The sequence below is a fragment of the Polyodon spathula genome, chromosome 1 (assembly GCF_017654505.1).
Source record: "Polyodon spathula isolate WHYD16114869_AA chromosome 1, ASM1765450v1, whole genome shotgun sequence".
Classification (NCBI taxonomy): domain Eukaryota; kingdom Metazoa; phylum Chordata; class Actinopteri; order Acipenseriformes; family Polyodontidae; genus Polyodon; species Polyodon spathula.
In genome coordinates, this window is record NC_054534.1 from 73,337,627 (window position 1) to 73,361,847 (window position 24,221).

General features: G+C 44.5%; 1 protein-coding gene, 1 long non-coding RNA gene and 1 pseudogene across 2 annotated transcripts; 2 read left to right on the plus strand and 1 right to left on the minus strand.

Annotated features, from left to right (window-relative positions):
* The first annotated feature begins 2,547 nt into the window (after positions 1–2,547).
* Positions 2,548–3,278, plus strand: LOC121299214. Its single transcript, XR_005947377.1, has 3 exons — positions 2,548–2,670; positions 2,935–3,061; positions 3,192–3,278. It is a non-coding gene; the product is annotated as an uncharacterized LOC121299214 (long non-coding RNA).
* An 8,816-nt stretch (positions 3,279–12,094) lies between these two features.
* Positions 12,095–13,775, plus strand: LOC121299267 (interleukin-8-like). Its single transcript, XM_041226973.1, has 4 exons — positions 12,095–12,268; positions 12,489–12,615; positions 12,737–12,823; positions 13,099–13,775. Exons 1-4 carry the CDS (start codon positions 12,205–12,207, stop codon positions 13,115–13,117), a joined length of 297 nt encoding a protein of 98 aa, XP_041082907.1. The 5' UTR covers positions 12,095–12,204; the 3' UTR covers positions 13,118–13,775.
* A 4,550-nt stretch (positions 13,776–18,325) lies between these two features.
* Positions 18,326–20,067, minus strand: LOC121323996 (annotated as a pseudogene).
* Positions 20,068–24,221: the final 4,154 nt, after the last annotated feature.

The following is a 24,221-nucleotide window of genomic DNA, read 5'->3' on the forward strand; positions in this document are numbered from 1 at the left end:
GGAAACTCTTTTGGTAAGTCATAAGACTTTTTAACTTTTGTATTATCATAGAGACTTCAATATGAAAGCATAGAGAAAGCATAGAGGAGCCGCCGGTCCCAGAGCCGAGAGGGGAGGAGCCGCCGCTGCCAGGTACGGTCCCTTTCCCTTGCTCCTGGACACCCTGCCGGTCTCCCTGGACCTCCCTGGACTAGACCTGGAGCCCAGGAGTCTGAAACACCGGCCACAGTTCCTCCACTGGTCCCCTACTCCGCTCTCCCCAAGCACCAAGACGTCGCTGAGCTGCTACCAGATGTCACTTGTGCTCCCCCTGGTCACTGCCTCACTCCCCCTGGGTGATTGGACTTCACTGCGCCGGTCCCCAGTGGAGGACCTCTGCCCGCTGCTGCAGCCATCTGTTCCCCGGCCGTCGCTGCAGTTGCCCCAGTCAGCCCGGTGGGGTCCCTCGTTGACGGTTCTTGGTCCCTCCCTGGAAGCGCCGGAGGAACAGACCCATGGAGGAGGGCGAAGACCAAGGAGATGTGACTTGAGGGTGAATGATCTTTTAAGGGTGGAGGGAGGTAGCCATTAAATGGCCGGTGTCTTGTAAAGACAAGGGGGAGGGTGTGTAAGGTGGCAGGGGGAGTTCAGATTCCTCCCTGCCTTAAAACATGTGAAAATGCACATTTTAATTTAATTGTTTTTGATTAATTTGATTGTATTATTTGTTAATTGTTAATTATCCTCTGCACCTGGATGTAATTGTAAATTAGAACCAGGTGCAGGGTATTTAAAGAGTGCAGCCAGTTTGTTCAGCAGTGTGGCTGTAGAGTGAAGAGCTCGATCGTTGGTGAAACCTATGTTTGGTTTAAAAGTTTTGTTGTCTAAAGAGTGTTGCGCGTTAGTCAGGGACCTGACAATGTTTAGTTAGTGCTCCATGGGCGTGCTTGTTTTCCTTACCCTGGAACTGTTATGTGGTAAATCCTGATTGCAGCTGTCTTTTGTGTTTTGAAACCTCATTTTGTTTGCACTGATTTATGGTAAACTACATTAACTTTGAATTTGTTAGAACTGGTCTGGTTACTCAGGGCACACATGCCTGGTCAAAATCTCTCTCTCTCTCTCTCTCTCTCTCTCTCTCTCTCTCTCTCTCTCTCTCTCTCTCTCTCTCTCTCTCTCTCTCCCCCCTGTTATTTCAGATCAGTCATTTTTTTTGAAAAAAAAAAAAAAATCCTAAAAGTTAAACCCTCAGATAATGGATAGATTTTAATATTCTGTAAGAAGTTAGTGTTTTTAGTGACAATGAACTGTATTTTACGCAATGGGATCAATATTATATGTGTTTATTTATTCAAGTCTTTACAAAGAAATTAATCAATTTGTACCATTTCTAGTGAAAGATAGTGTAAATCAAAATGTATTCTTAGTAGTTATTAGCACTAGCAATATCATCACCCAATACTGAATAATATAGGCCTATGCTGGTATTTCAAAGACATGGTACCTACTCTGTGTACTTCACACTCCAATGATCTAACAGCACTCAGACCATGTGTGACCTGCAGCAGAGGTATAGTAAAGGATAACATGAGAAATAAATCTCACCATAATATAAAGGGCTACCAATTACATTATTAAAAAGCTGATAAGATGTAAGAAACTACCTTTGGTTGTCTGTTTCCCCAGTGTGACTGTAACATGAATATACAGTTTACAGTAGCCTACTGAAAAGTTAACCAAACCTCCTCATAACCAACACTGATTTATCACTCTTTTTATGCACCAGTGTAGTGTTAGAAAGTGGTACTTCATCAGAATATGGTACGCATCCCAAAACTTGACCCGTGTAATGTCAGAAAGCTAAACTGTCAGATTTTGGTACAGGTGCAATCAATTGCGATTTGATGGGTGTTTTCCTATGGTCAAACACAGGTACATTTACCAATAATTATATTTTTTCAACTTAAGTTCAACTTAAACTGGAAACAGACAATCAATTTATCTATAAAAAAAGTTTTTAAAAAAAATAATGAATGTACAAGACCCAATGTATTGCATATGATATATATTTGCATACTATTTTCTTAATGTTGGAAAAATGTGACAAATTACTTTAACAATGTAAAAGACTGGATAATATAATACATTCAATTTGAAAAGATGTAAAAGACCGAAAACAGCATAACGTACCAGAATTGAATAGGCACTTCCCTGCTTTCTTAGTGGAAGCTGTTTAGGCATTGTTTAGGCATGCGCGAGCGTACCACTTACCTGAAAATATCACTACACCTGTATACAAGTTCAGTATAGAAAGTAATTATGTTATTGTATTGGTCTTATATCACATTTCAATTATTTTAAAGTTTTTAAACAATACAATTAAGTAGCATATAATTACGCTTGCAGCAAGCCCTCAAACTTTTTTTTTTTTCCCCCCTGGTTACATGGTTACGTCACCGTGCCTTGTACCTTGATTAAAGAAGTCCATTCCCTTGCCAGCACACTTTCTGGAAATTCCAGGTTTCCGGAGTGATGCAACACATACAGCTTAAAAATCCCCTCTAAACGAGGAGAATCAGTTAATCATTGAATTAATCAGTTAATCAGGCGCAAATTCCCCAGGCAAAATGAGCAGCACACTTTCACTGACCCTGCTGCTTCTGCTGACAGGTTGTGTATATCTTAGCAATGGTAAGTTAAGTGACATGTATTGCGATTTATTATAGCCTGTATAGTACCTATTCGTGGCTGTTTTGCAGTTTGATTACTGTACTGCATACACAAAAAAAAAATACACTGCAATATATACTGCTACATAATTGTTAACCACAACACTAAAGATTTATAAAAGAAAAGCGTAGACTAATAGTATCTAAACAGTATAAAGCGCGTTTGTTTGCTGATAACGTTTTCTGCATGAAATATGACACCCCAACTTATTTTATTTTTTTCCAGCTGCTCCTTTGGTACAGGAGTTGAGTTGTAAGTGCGTCAAGACAATTTCAGACTTTATCCCTCCAAAATAAATCGCTAACCTAAACATAACACCAGAAGGACCACACTGCACTAACATGGAAGTAATGTAGGTATTTGTCGTAAAGTGCTGTTTTAATTATAATATGCATTTGTTTGTTTAAAAAAGTAAAAAATAAATAAATACTAGGTATGTTTATAATTGTTTTCTATTGTTTTTTTTGTTTTTTTTCTTTTAGTATCACTCTGAAAAATGGAGGGAAGGAGATCTGTGTAAATCCCGAAATCAAATGGGTGCAGAGAGTTATTACAACATTTATGCACAGGTATGTGTTTCCGGTTGTTTTATATTTGTATGCTAGAAAAAAATTCCATATCTTTAAATATACCACGTGTATTTCAAGTGGAATGTGAAATTCTACTAAAACATATATATGTAACAATATACCATAATATTGCCAGGTGAGTTATCTAAAAAAAATAAAATGTTGTATTATAAAAATAAAATAAAAAATACAGCAAACAACATTATGGGTAGCCTAATGGCAATGTCAGAATTGTTAGGGGAAAAAAAATTTAGATCATTGGGTTTGTTTATTGATTCTGTGTGTTTTATTTTTTTTTTTTTCAGTGCTAAAGAGAAACAGTGAGAAAGATCCTCTGGAGGACATGACAGTTCCTTGTGAAATGTCACAGTTTAACAAATGTGTGTGCTGCAGAGCTGCATGCACTGGCTTACTGCTGCAGGAAGTCAACTGAATCATTAAGAATAAATATGAGATAATTCACATTTTTGTAATTGCTCTCATTTGAAATCGTTCTGATACACATATTGTACTTACTACTTGCTTGTAATTGAATTTTACTATTATACTTTAATACTGTAAGTTGAACTGCTCTTATTCTCTAAATTTGCTCTTATTTACCACTGACTTTACTGTATTTCATAACGGCTGTTATCTGTAATGTGATATTTTGTAATAACTATAAGTCACCCTGGATAAGGGCGTACTGTTAATAAATGAATAATAATAATAAACACTATATATATATATATTTATATCATTTTTTTTTAAATTATATAATAAATCAGGTATTAAAATCTGAACACAAATTTCACTCTGTAAGGCTGAAGACACTCAAAACCACTTATAACCGAATACTTCTGTTCACTAGTATCTGATGTTGCTTTGTAAGTGTTTCTTCAGTCCAATTTCCCTCCTCCCAACAAATACTCCACCACTCACCTGGATATCTTGCTGCAGTTCCTATATAAATCACAACCACAAATTAACCAATCCTAATACATGCACAGCTCACTGCTCAAAGATTCTCCATTGCCAAACTGGGCTTCTAAAGGGTAACTTTAACTGGTGAAACCCTGTTATCACCCAGCTGTAATCCCAATCGGAGGTACCAGATTTTTTAGAAGAATATATTATCAAATTGAAAAATTTAAAAAGCTTTCACTAGTTCATGGTTCTAGAAAACTGAAAACAGGGATTTACACCTAATTAAGGTATAACAGAAGATACAAATGTGTTGAACCTTTGTGTGTGTGTGTGTGTGTGTGTGTGTGTGTATCTGTAGGAGGATGTGGACGTAATAAATGCATTTGCCAATAGTATCCTGCTGTTTTAGAGTCACTGCTTAAAGCTCATGTAGATTTCTCACCCCTCACTGAGTAGGGCCACAACTATGTTTTATGTCTGTCTGGCACTAATTAAAGTGATGCTGTCACATGCTTTGTTTCTTGACTCAGTTTGAAATGCTTCCATTTAAAAGGATTATCAGAAATTTGTGGAATTTTAATTACAATTATCAGTGGTCCAGATATGCTGCTTGCCTGCTGTTTTACACATTATAAAATCAGAAATACGCACTAAATTAAAATGTTATGTTTAAATATATGCATAGCAATTTTGCCGCACTGCTTGTCTGCCTCCCCTCCCACCTCCCCTAATACTTCCACTAACAACTACATCTTCCAGAATACAATGTCTTCAGTTACTAGGAAACTGTACACAAGAAGAAACAACCGAACAAACATTATCCAATCTCTGGCTAGCCCTGTTGTCTTTGCAGCCAATCACAGTAAGAATAAGAAAAATTCAAAGCAACATGTTGAAGCATAAACAGCCCAGTCCAGCTATAGTCAGAGGCAACCGCTAAAAAAAGTACCTATAATATTATCATTCTGAATTCATTCTGCATTGTCTGCAGTTCGGAAGAGACGGCTATTGCCAACTTAAAGAAATTTAAGAAACTAAAAAACTTTAAAAGCAAGTCGATTCTCCTCACCCCAACAACAACAAGGGACAAAAGGAGTGTTGAGGTGTCTGTGCTGCCTTACATCACAAACGGGGGGAGGGGGGGACAGGTTAAAATAACTGGGTTATAATAACATATTAAGGACTAAAAACTTACATTCACGTGTTCTTAAATTTTGGAATGTACGATAATTTTTTGTGAAATACAATAATTTTGAGGCTCCAAAACAATAGGTTATGGAGGTAGCCCAGTTCCCTGGAAGAGAAGATAACCTCCAAGCCGTCTTCGGTCCCATCTCCCGAGGAAATAAATAATCACTGCACGGAGACGTCAGTCTCTTTTGCCTTTCACAAACAGGTAGGTGAGGTGAGTATAACACTAACCTTTTTCAGTTGTGTGACTGACTTGCGTTAAGAGCTTTCTTTCGAGTTTTTCTGTAGTTCCCATGCAATTTATTGTCAGTCTCTTTGCATTGAACCCGTACATGCGAGTAATGCGACCTTGCAAAGTTGGCTGTCATCTTTTCTTTCAGAGAACTGGGGTTACATCTGTAACCTATTGTTCCCTTTCAATTCGAAGATGACCGCCAAACCAATACTTTTGCAAAAGTAAACCAAAGCCGTCTTGAGGGAGAATGAGTGGACAGCACATGAGGGACAGTTTTCTACCACCATCTACTGTTGGTGGTGTGAGCGTGCAACCTCAAGGACCCTGGTGCCAACTGAAGGCATAGAGGGATCTACAACATAAAGTCGGTAGAACCTGGTAAATGTAAGTGAGGTAGTCCAGCTAGCTGCAGTACAAACATTGGTCAACGAGGCACCTCTAAAGAGGGCCCATGACGTAGACACACCTCTAGTTGAGTGTGCAGCCACCCTCCCAGGTGGGGGTAGGCCTGCATTGTATACACAGTCAAAACCGTGTCCACAAGCCAATGGGACAGTCGCTGCTTGAGAGAGCTTGACCTCGGGTCCATTCACCATGACAAACGAAGAGCTGGTCAGACTTATGTAGCGCTCTCGTTATATCCACATAGCATCTCAATGTGAACCGGGCAATTTAATCTCCTATCCGACTCCTCTGCAAAACGAGGGGGAAGAAAAGCCTCTAGTTCCACTGACTGATTCAAGTGAAAAGCTGTAATCACCTTGAGGAGGAAAGCAGGGTTTGGACTCAATGGGAACATGGCATGCAGATATGGTTGCTAGGTACACTTTCAGTGTAGAGGGGGATTTACCCGCCTCTAGCAGATCTTGCAGAAACTGAAAAATAATCGCTATAGGGCAAAAAATGGGATCATGGCATCTGGCCATGCACCAATTTTGAAAATCTTTCGACTTGTAAGCATACAACTCTTTAGGAAGAAGCCCTAGCATTCTGCAACATACCGACTACTGCATCTGAGAGCCCTAAGGCGGACAGACAGTCCTGTTCAGGGGCCAGACCCACAGCTGGAGTCTACCTGGTTCAGGGTGCCAGAGGGTGCCTTTCGCATGGCTGAGGAGATCCATGCGCAGCGGGATCTCCCAGGACTAGCCTAGCAGCAGCTGGCAGAGGTTCAAAAACCTAGATCCTCCTGGGCCATCTGGGCGCCACCAGGAGAACTGTTGCCTCACCTGACCTTCTCGAGGAAGGTAGGGAGCAGCGCTATAGGCGGGAAAGCGTATAAAAGCGTTTAAGCCTAGTGGACCTCCACAGCTGCGGAGGGAGAACCACAGGGGACAATGGTTCGTCTCTGCCTTGGCAAAGAGATCGACCTGAGCTTCCCCAAAGCGTTCCCAAATGCGCCGCACCAGCTAAGGGTGGAGAGGAGGTCCGCTGGCCAGTTCACCACTCCCAGGAGGTGTACTTCCCAGAGGGACAGGATTGCCTTTATGCCTCGATCAGCAGCCAAAAGGTTAGGCTGTCTAACGAAGTCCTCCCTCGTGGTTCACGTAAGCAACTACTGACACATTGTCCGTGCAGACAACAACATGTTGGTTGTGAAGCACAGGGAGGAAATGTTGCAGCGCAAGGTGAACTGCTTTCAGCTCTAGAGCGTTCATGTGCCGGGATGGCCAGCGACCCGACCAGGATCCACGGCCTCCTCTGCCTGCCCAGACCGACCCCAAACTGGAGTTGGATGCATCTGTCGTCACCACCTGATGATTGAAAACCACTCCCATTCTTAAGCCTTCGCTCAGGTGAGGGGCTTGCCTCCACTAGCGTAGCACTTTCCAACACAGGTGAGACACTGTCAGCCGATGGTGTCTGTTGCACTTGGGGTGTAGCCAAAAGGCATTGAGCCACTCTTGGAGCGGGCGCATGTGGCGCAACCTCAATTGGATGGCTGTCGAACCGAGGCCATCAGACCCAGTAATTTTTGGTACAACACCAATTGCACTGTGGACCCTAGTTGAAACAGGGCCAGACAATTGCCAATGGCAGCTACTCTTCGTCCGACAGGTAGGCTCACATCATGAGGGAATCCAGCCGGAGACCCAAGTAGACCGTACTCTGCACCTTCACTGCATCGCTGAGGGTTAGACCCAGCCTCAACAGATGCTCTGTCACAATCGCTGTGTGGGCTATTGCCCCCTCCTGGGATGGAGAACAAATCAACCAGTCATCCAGGTGGTTCACCCCCTGATCCTTTGCAGCAGCATCCATCATGTCCCAGATCCATGCACTCTGAGAATGTGCAGGGGGCTAAGGAGAGGCCGAATGGCAGTACAGAAAACTTGAAGACGCTCAAATAAAAGGCGAAGCTGAAATATTTCCTGAGTGCTGGATGGATAGGAACGTGAAAATATGCATCCTTTGGGTCCACTGTTGTAAACCAGTTGCCCGGCCAGACAGACTGGAGAATGTGGCGATGTGTGACCATTTGGAACCCGTTGAGGTGTATTCAGGTCTAGGATGGAGCGAAGGCCGCTGTTCTTTTTTGGCACCAAGATGTACCTTTGGGTAGAACCTCTCTCTTTCACAGGTGTGTCCTACAAGATGGATGGCTTGTTTTTGAAGTACTGGATGTGGCCATGATCCCTCAAAAGGGAGGAGGTCCCGAGTGGAATTGTAGTGCATAGCCGGTGTGTACGGTGGCGAGCACCCAGGAGTCTGAGGTGCAGTTGTGCCAGTATTGCAGATGTTGTTGTGTAGACGGTTGGGTATGAGGCCACAAGCCTTCATGGCCCCTGCTGGGGCTGCGGAGGCTGGGGCAGAAGCTGTCTAGTGGGTTCCGGTGTAACTGTCTCCCTCGGCTCTGGCGCCCCATGTCCAACGTTCCCCCGTCCTTGTTGCTGGCTCCTTGCCGCAGAGACCTGGAGGCGGTGCCTCAGTTCTCCCCTTGGTGCCGTAGGGACCGGGCTAGTCCGGGTTACCATGGTAACTGCCGGACGCCATCGCCTTGCCCTTCCTCATACCGAGGCGTGGGAGGGAAGCATTGCAGCCACCTGCCAGGACGCCGCTTGCTATCTGTGAGAGCATTGCAAGATCTCCTCTACCGCTGGTCCAAAAGTATGGCCAGGGGAGATAGGCTTGTCCAGTAAGGCGGACTTCTCACCTGAGACAGCCATAGCTGTCTGCGTGCCACCACTAAACCTGCCAGGCTCCTGCCCAGGGCTTGCCCTTGGAACCCTGAGATCTGCAATAAAGTGCCAAGACTGCGTGTAGCTCTGAAGCTAGCAGCTCGGGAAGGGTGACGGAGCACAGCATGCCATCCAGGTAGGCCGTCAAAAGGCCTCCTGTGTTTGCCAGGTGTGTCACCTGCCTTTCGGCTGCGTATGCCTTTTTCAGGTGGGCTTCCGTGATCCCGCATTGGCTATTAGGGCATACAGGATCCTTAGACAAACCTCCAACTGGGCATGGGGGGGGTCACACTAGGGCCACTATGGTGGAGTCCACAAGAGGAACCTGTGCCAGCCCTATTGCCTCTATTCCTTCTATGAAGGCAAGTGTGGCCGCACTTCTGGAGACACTGAACGATGAGGCCAGGTGCTGCCAGGAGGCTTTGACTTCCTCCAGAATGTCTTCGAACACCGGAAATGGCAGGGGAGTGGAACCTTGCGCTGGTCTGAAAACAGACCTGCACTTTTCGAAAAACTGCCTTCCAGAGAATCTGGAGAAAGTTTGCAGCTCGCTCTATAAGTGTCCGAACCGAGTTCGAGGGCGCTGTGCCAGCCCTATTGGCACCTCAGGCTCTGAAGCAAGCTCAAATCTGGGGCCCGTTACCTGGGTCAGGTCCGGGGTGTGAGTCTCTTCCCGTAGGAAGGACTCCTCATCCTAGGAAGTTGCTAGAGACAGCACGTACTGTTCCCCCTCACTCATCACTGCATCCTGCTCTGAAACCTCTGGAACGACCAACGGCAATGCCGGGGTCTGCTCTGGGGCCTGCTTTAGTTAGCCTGCAGACAGTTGCAGTGCAGTCACACAACCAGTGCAGCGCAAAGCTTGCAATGGAGTGGAGCACCCAAGATGGCGTCTGGACCGTGTGCAGCACACGGCCGGTGCAGCTCGTAGCCTGCAGCGAGGTGGCACAGTCTGCAGACCTGGAGAAGGGAGAAAGTGAGACCCTCACTGGAGGGTCGTGTTCTCCCTTATCTTTCTTATTTTTTTTTGTTTACAGCTCCAAAAAGCAGAGGAAAATTATAGAAAATAACATGCAGCAAGCATATATAAGTGGCAAGCCTACTTCAAGCAATAAACTTCTTGGGAACTACAAAGTATCCCCAAAGTATTTGTCATCTTCGAAACTGAAAGAGAACAATACTTTCATTTTTCAGATTTGGTAGCACTGTAGAGAAGTGCTTTGTGGTTGCTGTGAAGAACCTGCTGATTTGCTGTCCAACTATAACAATAAAAGTGTTATTGTTTGGAAGATGTTATTTACACAAGGCTGAAGCTAGCTTCTTGTTCACCTGTGTCTTATTTGCTTGTTTCTTATTAGCCATTTCTTATTCAGACTTTGATCTGCTCCAAACTGAATGCTTGGATTTGTATGTAAGAGGTTAAATTACGCTGGGCTGCTAACTTCTCCATGGATATTTATAGAGGGGCAGCTCCTAACTAAACAATGTTCATTTGTTTTTTGCTCAGCCCAACAATGATTTAAGGGTCAAAAGTGCTGGCACACATGGCACAAATGCCAATGTATTGTAATTGAATAAGTAACAATGTATTAAATCACATTGGGCTGAAAATTTCTCTGTGGATATGTAAATAGGGGCAGCTCCTAAACAATATTTGTTTCTTTTTTGCTCAGCCCAACGATGATTTCACGGTCAAAGCAGATGTCAAACATGGCACAGACAGCATGTTATCCAATTAATGCAAACTGAATAAGTAACGGGGGGTATTTCAGGGGTTAAATCGCATTGGGCCACTTATTTCAAAGTTGATTCTCACACAGGTGGAACCCCTCTACCTCCCCCATATGTATTTATCCCAGCCCAAAACCGACTTTGATAGAAAAAGAGCGGGCAAACATGGCACAAATAGCGCATTCCAGCTTCTTATTCGCATAGAAATGTACCACAAATTGAACAAGTAACTGCTGTACTTTGGGGGTAAATCGCTCTGGGCCACTGATTGATTGATTCTCACAGAGTGTCACCAAACAAATGAATACTGTTTAGGAGCTGCCCTTCTGTAAACAGCCACAGAGAAATGCTCAGCCCAATGTGTTTTTAACCCTTTAAATACACTGTTACTTATTCAATTATAATACTTACATTGGCATGTGTGCCATGTGTGCCAGCTGTTGTTTTGACCCTGAAATCAGTGTTGGGCTGAGCAAAAAAGAAATTAATAGCGTTTAGGATCTGCAACTCTATAACTATCCAGAGAAATTTTTCAGCCCAACGTGATTTTAACCCCTTAAAAACACTGTTACTTATTCCATTACAATACATTGGCATGTGTGCCAGCTGTTTTGACCCTGAAATCAATGTTGGGCTGAGCAAAAAATAAATGAATATTGCTGAGGAGCTGCTCCTCTATAAATATCCACATCGAAATTAGTAGCCCAACGTGATTTACCCCCTTAAATACAAATCCTGGAGCAGATCAAAGTCTGAATAATAAGTGGCTAATAAGAGACAAGCGAATAAGAAACTGTTGAATAAGAAGCCAACTTCAGCCTCGTGTTTTTTACTGTACCTGGGCACACAGGAGCGGTATGCAATACGCAACTGACTTCCCTTACAATAGTGTAGAAACAATGAATGGTACGGTGCAGTAGTTGTCAGTACCACACTATAGGCTATGTACTTGAATATCATTTACATATAAGGCCAAATGTTTTGCATCATCTACAATGTTAGGATGCAGACATAATAATAATAATAATAAAATAATAATAATAATAATAATAATAATAATCTACATGAACAATTTCATTTTTATTTAACATCATGCAATCAAAGAAACTACAACATGATATCGCAAAGGTCTACCTGAAACTACAACAATAGTATAGTATTTCAAAAAGTTAGATTTCAAAATGTCACGTTTTAAAAATTTTGGTAAACTACAAATCGATAAGTAAGTCTATATGTTAACGTAACATTATTAATTCTGCATGGTGTGATGCAAAGCGTTTGGCCATAACTGTAATGCCCCTCCGCCCCCCATATAATCTACTAAATAAAAACATTGGTTTGTTTATCAAACTTGTTTTTTTTTTCTGTCATCTATATGCAGGTGTAAGGAATGAGCGATCAACTTAACAAAGAAGCGTACAATTATTTAAAAGTTTTTAGAAAATAAAATTAAATCGCATACAATTACGCTTGCAGCAAGCCCCAAACTATTTCCTCTTGTTACGTCACCTTAATTAATGAGGAAGTTCATGCCTTTGCCAGCACACGTTCTGGAAATTCCACGTTTCCGGTGTGAAGCAACACATACAACTTAAAAAGCCCCGCTTCAATGAGCAGAATTAGTTAACCACTAACCTTCAAAATAATTCACTCCAAAGGAAAACGAGCAAATTCTCCGAGCAAAATGAGCTGCACACTGTCACTGACCCTGCTGCTTCTGCTGACAAGCTGTGCATATCTTATCAACGGTAACTGACATGTATTGCGAATTATTATAGCCAGTACAGCACCTATTCATGGCTGTTTTGCAGTTGGACTACTGTACTGCACACGCTAAAAACCAAAACGCTACACATTTTTAAAGCAAAGACGTAGAACATTATACAAAAGCGTGTTTGTTTGCGGGTAACGATGTCCAAACTAGTTTTGTGCATGAAATATTATACACCAATTTCTTTTCTTTTTCAGGTGCTCCTTTGGGAGTGGATTTGCGTTGTAAGTGCGTCAAGACGATATCAGACTTCATCCCTCCAAAACAAATCGCTAACCTAAACATAACACCAGAAGGACCACACTGCACTAACATGGAAGTAATGTAGGTATTTGTCGTAAAGTGCTGTTTTAATTATAATATGCATTTGTTTGTTTAAAAAAGTAAAAAATAAATAAATACTAGGTATGTTTATAATAGTTTTCTATTTTTTTTTTTTTTTTAGTATCACTCTGAAGAATGGAGGGAAGGAGATCTGTGTAAATCCCGAAATCAAATGGGTGCAGAGAGTTATTACAACATTTATGCACAGGTATGTGTTTCCGGTTGTTTTATATTTGTATTAAAGAAAAACAATTCTATATCTTTAAATATACCACGTGTATTTTAAGTGGAATGTGAAATTCTGCTAAAACATATATATGTAACAATATACCATAAAATTGCCAGATGAGTTATCTAAAAAAAATAAAACAAACAACATTATGGGTAGCCTAATGACAATGTCAGAATTGTTAGGGGGGAAAAAAAATTAGATCATTGGGTTTGTTTATTGATTCTGTGTGTTTGAATTTTTTTTTTTTTCAGTGCTAAAGGGAAACAATGAGAAAGATCCTCTGGAGGACATGACAGTTCCCTGTGAAATGTCACAGTTTAACAAATGTGTGCTGCAGAGCTAGCTTACTGCAGCAGGAAGTCAACTGAATCTAATGATAGGACAGCTGAGTTGAAATAGGATGTTGCCTTAGTGCTGTACTTTGTGGTACAATGCTGGTGCCACATAAATGAATCCTGCCATTAAGTAAAGCATTTTGTTTTGGTAATAATGGGGTAAGCCCAATTGTTATATAAGGGTGATTATTCAACACTATTTGAGTTCTGAATGCTCCCAAGACATGCCTTGTTTGAAATGTATGACATACCGTCATGTTACTCTGAGGCTGAGATTTGTCGGATGTGTAAAATTTGAAGCCCTTGGTGCAGGTACATGATTAGTCATAGTTGTTTAAAACAAAACAAAAAAGCACACACATTTGGCATTATTGACTGGCTGTGATATTAATAAATGCTGTTAAAATATTTAAGAAAAGTTAACTTACTTAGGAGTCACTTTTTAACATATATAAAGAAAACTCTCCCATGTAAGTTACCTTTCTTAACAGTACTGGGACTGGTGGATTAAATTAAATCCAGAGCCCGCTCCTTCTCCACCCTCACCCCGCAGTGGTGGAACGACCTGCCTACAGATGTTGGGACTGCCCAGTCCCTGACCATCTTCCAGCGCCTCTTTAAGACACACCTCTTCAGACAACACCTGTAAAACTCAGCTCTGCTGGACAATATATCACTCTGCCTTTAATGCACTTTACCTTGCACTTACCTGCTCCCTATTTTACTGTATTTAACCCTGCACTTAACCCAATCTGTAGTATCTTTTCACCTGCACTTGCATCTAACCCTGATGTAACTATCAACACTGTTACCTGATCTTGAACTGCCACGATATCAAATCATACTGTTTTTTATTTGCTCTTATTAGGACTGAAGTCATTGTATTTTGTATCTTGCTCTTAATTGTACTGAAATTCTTGATTATGGATTTTTTGTATACAACTGTAAGTCACCCTGGTAAGGGCATCTGCTAAGAAATTAATAATAATAATAATAATAATAATAATAATAATAATAATAATAATAATAATGTATGTTTTGTCTGTCTATTTTAATAAAACATTTTACAGAATTGTTATTTAAGTACATCCTTAGTAAGTGATAGTTATAAATGATTCAATTGTCATTCAATTATACTATAATCCCCCCTATAACAAAATGCTAAAAATCTAACATAAGGTTACACTTTCAACACTTTGAATTTAAAAGGCACTGTGGTCCTATGATTAGATCATTGAAGAGAATGCTTTGTGTTGAAAACACAAAGCATGTGCTGCCCCCTGCAGGCCCATCTATCAATTTTGAAAGAGTAAGTGCAGCAATGGAAAAGTAAAGGACATTGGAGGCACGAGGTAGGAAAGTAGAAAATGATCCCCTGTACAATATTCATTACACAAATTAGTACCTCTGGGGTTCCTATTTGCCCACAGTAACCCCACCAGTTTAGAAAATTATAACCCTGTGAATCAAATGCTGGTCTTTTCAAGAGTGGTTTGGATAAGCACATGGTATTGTTGCCACTATAAAAACTTGCCTGAGTGGGGAATGCTAGGTACTATATATATGCATTCCTGTCTCATCGTTATACACAAATTCACTTTCCCATATCCCATCTGAGGCATCATTATAGTTCATGATTGAGTAAGTGCAGTTATTCAGTTTGTCAGTAGGAGTAACTTTGCCTGGTTCTCTGCGTGTCCCACTATAAAAACAGCAAAGAATCAGCTCCCCAAGTCTGTTCCCAGGGAACTGCATGGTTATGTTCCCACCCATTCAAACATATCTGGGCTTTGGATACTGTCCCTGTTTAGGTAATTGCCACAGTTTATTATGGCCAAAACCTTAACCATTAATTGTGCCATGCTTGCATCCCCAACGCCTTCCAGAACTGCAGTTGTACATACTGACCATGTTGGATAATGTCTTGTTATTACCAGTCATACTAGGATCCTTGGATCCAGTCCAATTAACATCCTGTGATTTCTTGTTCTTAAAGGGCATTTCATGTTGTTTTGCTTTTGACTGTGGCAGTCTATATGCCTTTGTCTGAGCTACATGGAACCAGGCCGGTCCCCTCATTTTGCCCTTCACCGCTATGCAGGACCCCAATACTTCCATTACAGTGTATGGTCAGGTCCATTGTGGAGCAAATGGACATGCTTTGGTTCAGTTCTCAATCATTGCCAGATGTCCAGGTTCAAAGTTTTTCTCTTGGTCATGTTGCTTTTGCCAGATCATGTCATTACTTTGCTCTGAGCCAGCTGAGCCAGCTCTGCTTCTAATTTCAGAGCTTCAAGCTGTGTTGTTACCTCCTTTAAGAACTGTGTCTAAGTGTACTTTAGACCTTGCCCGATCAAGTATGCCCCTACTGGGTTGATAGGTAATCTCATGTTCCTCCCTGTCATGAGTTGATATGGTCTAATCCCGGTTGTGCGTGTGGGTGTGGCTCTGACTTTTATGACCATACTGCAAAACCCCTCTCTATACATGTTTAGAATCAACCTCCCATAAACTATCCTACTACTGGGCACCCGCAGTCCCAGCCTCTTCACCTGGCCTCAGCTGGGCAATTGCTTCTTGTGCAACATCTTGCAGTTTAAGGGTTCCGTAGTTGTTTGCTCCATGGAGCAGACACTCATCTCGATGTAAACAAGCTTTTGCTCAGTGCCTGTCTGTGTAGCAATGGCCATGAAGCGGCACCGAGCTGAAGCGCAGACACCTTATGTTTGGCATGCCCCCCCCCCCCAGCCACCCAATCAGCTCAGCGCCGGGCAGCCCACCTCCTCAATTAGCTGCTTAGCAACGCATCTCCTGTTATGCATCCCAGCTGCTTCCCTAAAGGCACACATGCACTCCAAGAACCAGCGACATTGTCTCCCTGTCACAGTGCTGCTTCTAATTTCCAGTTGGGATTAATCACACCTGTTTTTCTCCCAGATTGTTAAATGTGGTATTGCTTGGCATGTTGAAAAATACGGGGGTATGATCACCATTTCTGATCTGTCCAAGTTGGCACTCTTTGAATGAGTGAATTCCTCAGGAAGCTAATGACGCTTCTTTGAAAATGGCTGCCTGTATGTCATAGATGGTTACAGATTGGGCAGTAACATTTTGGTTTGTCTTTTCTCGGCAATAAATCATGTTGCTGCTCGTGTATCCCGGCAGTGACGCCTTTGTTCATCTTTTCTCAGCAGTAAGTCATGTTGCTGTTTGTGTACTCGAGTAGGCATTTTGGCCATTTTTTATATACAGGCATCACTATACTGTACTCGAATTTAAGATACAGGCTATATTTATATACAGTTGTATTCAAAAGTTTACATACCCCAATAGAAATAGAATTATAATTTCTAGAAATTTCTTGAAAACAAATAATTATAGGAAAAATCTTTTGGGGCAAATGTTTTGCATTTGTGGATGAGGAAAAAAATTACAAGAAATAGATGCCTACAATTATTTATCTCAGTAATTTTTTTTTGTGCAAAACTCCAAAAAAATATTAAAAATTGCTACAAAAGATTTTTCCTAAAATTATTTGTTTTCGACAAATTTCTAGAAATTATAAATTTCCATTGGGGTATGTAAACTTTTGACTACAACGATAGGTTGCGGATGCAACCCCGGTTCCCTGAAAGAGAAAATAACCATCAACGTATACGACATTGCCGTCAGGCAGTAGGGATTGGCTGAGCTTTATAGCAAAGCTGACGATAGGCCTCTGCACAAGCTGCCATGTAAGCCCGCCCCCCTGGGAGCTGACTATACGCAGTGCGCAGAGACTCTCTTCCTCTTTTGCTCTTCGGGCCGAGAAGGCTTCCAGAGCGACCTCGTGCGCTGATGGTTATTTTCTCTTTCAGGGAATTGGGGTTGCATCCTCAACCTATCGTTCCCTTTCCATTCGAAAATAACCATCATCGTATGGGATCTGTGTACCCAAGCCGTCGCGAGGGAGGATTCTCAGCAGTAGGACAGACTTACGTCATAACGCAATTGCGTAGGTAATACATCTAGGCATACGCGAGCTGTGCCTCAGCGTCTATGCTCGCAATGACTCCTGTCCTAAGGTGGGGTATTAAACATTATATTGGCATCCTGAGGTGCCATAGAGTGTAGTACGGATGCTCCAAATAATGGAGCAGAGGAATCCAGCACATTTAATCTGTAAAACCTCATAAAGGTATGCGGTGTAGCCCAACTGGCTGCCGCTCAAATGTCAGACACTGGCACCCCTCTAAAGAGGGCCCAGGACGTTGTTATACCCCTAGTGGAATGCGCCTTCAACTGCCCTGGTGGTGGAAGGCCTGCAGACTCATAGGCTAATTTAATAGCATGCACTATCCAGCGGGAAAGGCGTTGTTTTGACAACGGCTGACCCAAGGTCTTAGAACCATGGTATATGAACAGTTATTCTGTTTGCCTCACGGTCGTTGTACGGTCTATATAACATCTCAATGCCCGCACAGGGCAGAGCATGTGTAACCGTTGTTCCTCTGGAGAGGAAAAGGGAGGAGGATGGAATGCCATCAACTCGACTGGCTGGTTCATGTGGAACAGTGGTATAACCTTTGGTAAAAAGGCTGGATTTGGGTGCATGGAGACCTTAGAACCGTCTCTTGCGAAGCAAATACATGAAGGATGCACTGACAGTGCATGTAACTCGCTGAAATGTTTGGCTGACACTACTGACAGCAAAAACACGGTTTTTATAGACATGAGCTTCATATCCACTGTGTGGAGAGGCTCGAACGGTGCCTTGGTAAGGGCTTCCAGCACCACGTTAAGGCTCCATGACGGTAAGCTGGTCGTTCTTGCAGGTCGCAAGCGTCTTGCGCCTTTAAGGAACTGAGATGCCAGAAAATGGCAACCTGGTGATAATCCGTCAATTCGTACATGGCAAGCTGATATGGCAGCTAAATGCACTTTAAGTGTAGAGGGAGACTTCCCTTCATCCAACAGTTTTTGAAGAAACTGTAATATCACTGCCATAGGACAAGAGATTGGGTCATAGCCCCCCGCCAGACACCAATCTTGGAACAACTGCCATTTGTATGTACACTGCGACCTGGTGTCGCTCTAGCGCTCTGAATGGTCGAAATTACCGCTGTCGAAAGCCCTAAGGCTGACAGGCGTTGCCGTTCAGGGGCCAAACCCATAGCTGCATGAGCTTGGGGATCGGGTGCCAAAGCCGTCCTTCAGCCTGGGACAATAGGACTGCTCGCAGGGGAAGCTCCCGCGGTTGACTGTGCAGTAACTGCACCAAGCTCGGGAACCATATTCTCCGAGGCCACTGAGGAGCGATTAGAATCACTGTCGCTCGCTCTACCCTGACCTTCTCTAAGAGGGTGGGGAGCATTGGAATCGGTGGAAACGCATATAGGAGGACTGGCAGCCATTCGTGAGCCAGTGCGTCGACTCCTAGGGCACTGTCGGGGTCCCTCACCGAGAACCATAGGGGGCAGTGTGTGGTCTCTAGCGAAGCGAAGAGATCCACTTGCGCTATGCCGAACCATTCCCAGATGCGCTCTACCACCTGAGGGTGGAGACGCCATTTCCCTGCAAGAGGGCCTCCTCTGATAGGAGGTCCGCTGCGTAATTGGCTCTGCCCGGCAGGTGAACCGTGCGCAGAGAGGTCAAACCTCTCACCATCTGGTGAAGGCGGGGGGACCGTAGGCTGCCCTGGCGGTTGATATACGCCATAACCATGGTGTTGTCCGACCGCACCAACACGTGCTTGTCTAGAAGCACTGGCAAGAAGTGCCGGAGGGCGAGGTCCACTGCTCTGAGTTCCAGAACACTGATGTGGGCTGACCTCCAGGGTCCTGACCACACTCCGCGGGTCCCTGAGCCATTCCAGACTGCTCCCCAACCTTGGTTGGAACCGTCGGTCGTAACCACTTCCCTCCGGAAGATGGGACCCAGGCGAACGCCCTGGCGGATGTTTGATGGAACTTTCTACCAGCATAGTGCTTCCCAGCAGGTTCGGGATACCGTCAACCTGTGGTGTTTGTCTCTCTGCGGATGTAAAGCTAAGGCATTGAACCAGGCCTGTAGAGGTCTCTGGTGTAATAAGCCCAAGGGAAGGGCTTGTGAGACGGCAGCTATCAGCCCCAGCATGTGCTGGCACAGCTCCATGCTGATTGTTTCTCTCAACCTGAACAAGGAGAGACACTGTTCCAGTGAGGCAACTCTTTGTGTTGACAAGGTCGCTTCCATGGACACTGAGTCCAGATGCAGACTCACGAATTCGGTCTGTTGGCTTGGCACGGGGTGGTTCTTCTCTGAATTGACCTTCAGACCCAGCCGCTGAAGATGGTCTATAACCATCACTGTGTGCTGTGCCAGCTGCTCCTTCGACTGCGCGCAGATGAGCCAGTCATCCAGATAGTTCAGCAGTCAGACACCTTGAGCCCGCAAAGGAGCTAAAATGGCATCCATATATTTGGAAAAGGTTCGAGGAGCTAGTGACAGACCAAATGGGAGAACACAAAACTCGTACACCCTGCTCTGGAATGCGAAATGGAGATACTTCCTGTGACCCGGGCAGATGGGAATGTGAAACTACGCATCTGTCAGGTCCACGGTGGCAAACCAGTCGCCATGTCGGACTGACTGAATGATGTGCCTGTGCATAAGCATCCTGAACAATAACCGCCGTAGATCTAAAATAGGGCGGAACCCGCCATCCTTTTTGGGCACTAGAAAGTATTTGGAATAGAACCCCTGGTCGATCAGAGCAGGGTCTACTTGTTGAATGGCACGCTTCCTGAGCAGTGCCTGTATCTCCGCATTCAGAGCCAAGGTCTGAACCGAGTCCTTCACTGCAGTTACGACCACCCCCCTGAAGGGGGGAGGCTTTAACTGGAACTGAAGGGTGTACCCGGTGGAAATGGTCTTGTGCACCCAGATGTCGTTGGCGCACTGTTGCCAGAACTGGAGCTGTGGAACAGTATAAGGGTGGGCTAATAGCTGCCTGGGTGTCTCTGGGCTGCTTTGGCTGTGCTCGCTCACAAGGGGCCTGGCCAATGCCATGAGGACGTGACCTGCCACCTCCTCTAGGGAGCCATTCTACGCGCCGCGGTTTTGTAAACCCAAGCTGGCCACGTACTGGTCGACCTACGGGGGGGGGGGGGGGGGGGGTCTTACTACCCCGTGGTTGCGCCTGCTGCTGTGGCGGTGTCTTACGCCAAGGCTGTTCCTGAGGCCGCTTCGGCTGGAACTGCTTACTTGGCCTCATCTTGGCCATTTGCTGCGACGCCTCCCATGCCTTGACGGAGCTTTGCAGCATCTCCTCCATTGCCGGACCAAACGTGTGTCCAGGTGTAATTGGAGCGTCCAGCAAGAGGGCCTTGTCAGGCTCCTGCACTCTCGCCTGCGAGAGCCAGAGCTGTCTTCTGGCCACCACCACAGAAGCAATGCTCCTGCCCTGAACCCGTGCATTGAGCTGGGCTAACTTCACCAGCAGCTGGCTGACCGTGCCTCGCTCGCTTCTGAGGGCCACAGAAGGGCACTCAGGTAGGTCCCGAATTAGTGCCGCCTGGTAAACTGTCAGTAGACTGGTTACATTAGACAGTCTGACTGCCTCCGTGGCCGCAGAGTACCCTTTTTTGAGGTGTATCTCTGTGGTCCTGCACTGCTTATTAGGACACGCTGGGTCCTTTGTAAGCCCAGACAGTGTCTGCGTTTTAACCAATGCGGCAAACGCAGCGTCCACCGGTGGAAAGGACGCTAGGCCAGCCTCACTGGCCCCCTGCATAGTAAAGGCTGAAGCCTTGCGAGACGTCGCAAGAGCAGAGGCCGGAGCCCCCCGGGTAGACTGCACCTCTTTAACAAAGTCCAGGAAAGCCGGGAGCATCCTGGACTGATGAGAGTGGGCCGAAGGCGACCCAAAAAGAGATCGCGTGCCTGAAACCCAGCACAAAGATGGCAAAAAGCCCTATCCACCAGCGCGGATGCGGCGTGCCCCTGTCCCGAGACATTCCACGCACTCCTCATGAAGGTCACTGGCAGGCAGCTTTGCCTGGCAGGATGTGCACCAATGAAAGCCTGACATCTTGGCCGAGCATGGCACTAAACATCGACCGAACGGCAAGCGTCGAGCGTCGAAAACGTCGAGCGTCGAGTGGCAGAGCGTCGATGCTTCAAGCGTATAGCGTCAAGGTGCCTAGCGTTGAAGAGCCAAGCGTCGAGCGTCGACACGCCGAGCGTCGAGCATCGAAGCTCTGAGCGCGTAGTGTCGAGGCGGCGAGTGTTGAGCAGGTGGCGTCGAAGCGGCAAGCGTCGAGCAGATGGCGTCGAAGCGCCAATCGTCGAGTGTTGAAGCGCCGAGCACCGAGCATTGAAGCGCCAAGCACCGAGTGTCGAAGCGCCGAGTATGGAGCATTGGAACGCCGAGCTTCGAGGTCCGTGCGTCGAGCGTCGAAGCGTCAAGCGTCGAGCAATGACGCACCTGGGTCGAGCACCAAGTCCCAAGCGCAAAAGCGCTGCACCAAGCACGGAAGAACTACACCAAGCGCTGAAGCGCTGACACCACGCAGAGCGAGTACCGAGCATCGAGACGCTAGCACAAGACGCCTAAGCATCAGCTGACCCGTAGAGTGGAGACACTAGTGCTGGTACTGCTGGTAGTGCGTGTCTTATCTGGTGTTATATACTTACCTTGGTGCTAAGGGAAATGTGCTTGGTGGTCGTCTTCTTATGGTGAAAAAAGGGATTTTTTTTTTTGGGACGCTGCAGCAAGTGCTTGGTGTACTATAGAGGGACTGTAGGGCAAACCGTACAGCTACCATGCGGTGGGGAACACACAGCAGTGTAAGATTATAGCGGGCTGCAGAGCAGACTCCACACACACACGGTCTAGCCAGGCAAGACCGAGGCTGCAATACGTGCATGGCCAAAGCCAACGACGCGCGTCCTAAGAAATATATATATATCTGAAATATAATATATACAACCCAAAAACACACAATAAATAATAATATTTATAATAATATTATAAACAATAAGACGAAGACCACGAGGTTAAACAAAAATGCAGTGCCGAAGCAAAGCATGAAAGGATATATAAGTAATATATAAAATATATATACACAATTATATAACCAATACCAATAATAACGTAACTGAAATAAACTCGGAGAAGGGGCAAAAACCAGTTTCTCAAGCCTAAGCTTTGTGAGTACAATCAGTCACGAGCTCAAGTACCCACCGCTACCAATGCTGAAGACAAAAGAGGAAGAGAGTCTCTGCGCGCTGCGTATAGATAAGCTCCCAGGGGCTTACACGGCAGCTCGCGCAGAGGCCTATTAAAATAATTTTCAAGTATAACGTCTTATTGCTGCAACAAGGAGCATGCCAGCTGTATTTGTCTTACAAAGTGATTATCAAACATGTTTCAGGTGGGATGAAATTTTATCCCCCCCCCCTGCAGTTGAAACTTCCTTGGGAAAAGCTAACATTCATGGAAATTCAAATAGATTCTGTTTTAAAACATTAACTATTTTACAGTGCCCTTCTTTCTCAGGGACATTCATTTTTGAGTGTTTTCTGCTGACTAACTGTTTAACATCATTCAGCCAGTAGTCGCATGTAAGAGGCAACTTTTCTGAGAATAGCAGCACAAGCCTAAACTGTAGCAGACAGAAGCATTAGGCAGCAAAACTGAACTATTACCACAATGAATAAAATGATTGCTTTTCTGTTATGTATTGCCATTTGTGCTGCAGTTTCAGAAAGTAAGTTCAGCCATGCTAGAAATATTATAATTTGTATTTATCATGTTTATGAGATTATGTTGCTCTGTAGAAAATATTGTAAGTACCATACAAAAAGCTTTTGTTACAATTTTATGGAAGTGGACTGGAACTGCAGTCACAGCCACAGTCAAAAGTATTTTACTGGCTTCAAGTTTTATTATGTACAGATTGGAATGTAGTCTTTTACTGCTACATTGGTTTGGTAAATCATTATATATGCCGGTAGCTACTACTGTACTTTGAGTTGCCTCAAAAAATATCTTGTTCTCTGCTTGAAGCTCTTCTGTTTGGAAAGAAAGAGCGTTATTTAAAATCAAGTGGTTATATTGTGAAAAGAGATGATATGATATGCTTTGCAATACATTGGAACACATTGCTTATGTACCTGTATGTTCACTGATTAATTAACTGTTTTGCTAAATAGTGTTATGTCATGGGAAGGCAAGTGGTAGCATGCAAAATTATGTCACAGGTACTTTATTATTCCGCGGGAACTCAAAGAAGCAATGGCTAAGACCAGGTTGTAAATTAAGGTTGCACAAAATAAAACAGCACAAAGTAAAACGGTCTAGTCAACCATTTTGTGCGAGCTGGACCATCCTTACACAGCGCCATCAGAGGACGGGAGGGAGACTTACAGCATTGATTCATTCTCTCTCTGTCACATGTTAATACCAAGTTTTATGATAAGTTTTATGACAACCTCTTCATTAAAGATAGACCTTTAATGTAGAGGGGGACTTCCCCTCGTCAAACAGGTTTGGCAAAAATTGCAGTATAACTGCCATGGTCATGAGGTCAAAACCCAATGGCAGGCACCACGTCTGAAAGACGCCCAACTTGTACCTGTACTGGGAATGCATGGACGCGGCTCACTGTGGTCACTGTGTTTTGGCAAGCTGCACTGCTGGCCACTCAGGAGCTGCATCAGAGCTGAAAACCAGTCTCCTGTGCCAGTAAGGGGCTACTTGTAGCTCCCTGGCCCTGTCCTGCCTGATTTGTTCCAGACACAGCATGGTGAGTGATGGGAAGGCATATAACAGTTGCCTCAGCCACTCATGTGTCAGCGGGTCCCTGGCTCCTGTTATGGAGGGGACAGTGGGTTGATACCTGGGAGGCAAAAAGATATATGTCTGCCCTCCCCAACCACTCCTAAATGAGGCTCACCACCTTGGGGTGCTGCCTCCATTCTGAAGCTCTGAGAACTCCACTTGACAGCAGGTCCGCTGCTCAGTTTGTCACCCCGGGCACGTGTACTGCCCGCAGTGAGAGGACGTGATCGTAACC

What these genes read in the sequence shown, in the direction of transcription:
- LOC121299267 (XM_041226973.1), top strand. Translation starts at nt 12,205, where the DNA reads ATGAGCTGCACACTGTCACTGACCCTGCTGCTTCTGCTGACAAGCTGT. An exon ending in CTGTGCATATCTTATCAACG is followed by an intron (nt 12,269 to 12,488) that starts GTAACTGACATG and finishes TTTCTTTTTCAG; the next exon opens with GTGCTCCTTTGGGAGTGGAT. An exon ending in TGCACTAACATGGAAGTAAT is followed by an intron (nt 12,616 to 12,736) that starts GTAGGTATTTGT and finishes TTTTTTTTTTAG; the next exon opens with TATCACTCTGAAGAATGGAG.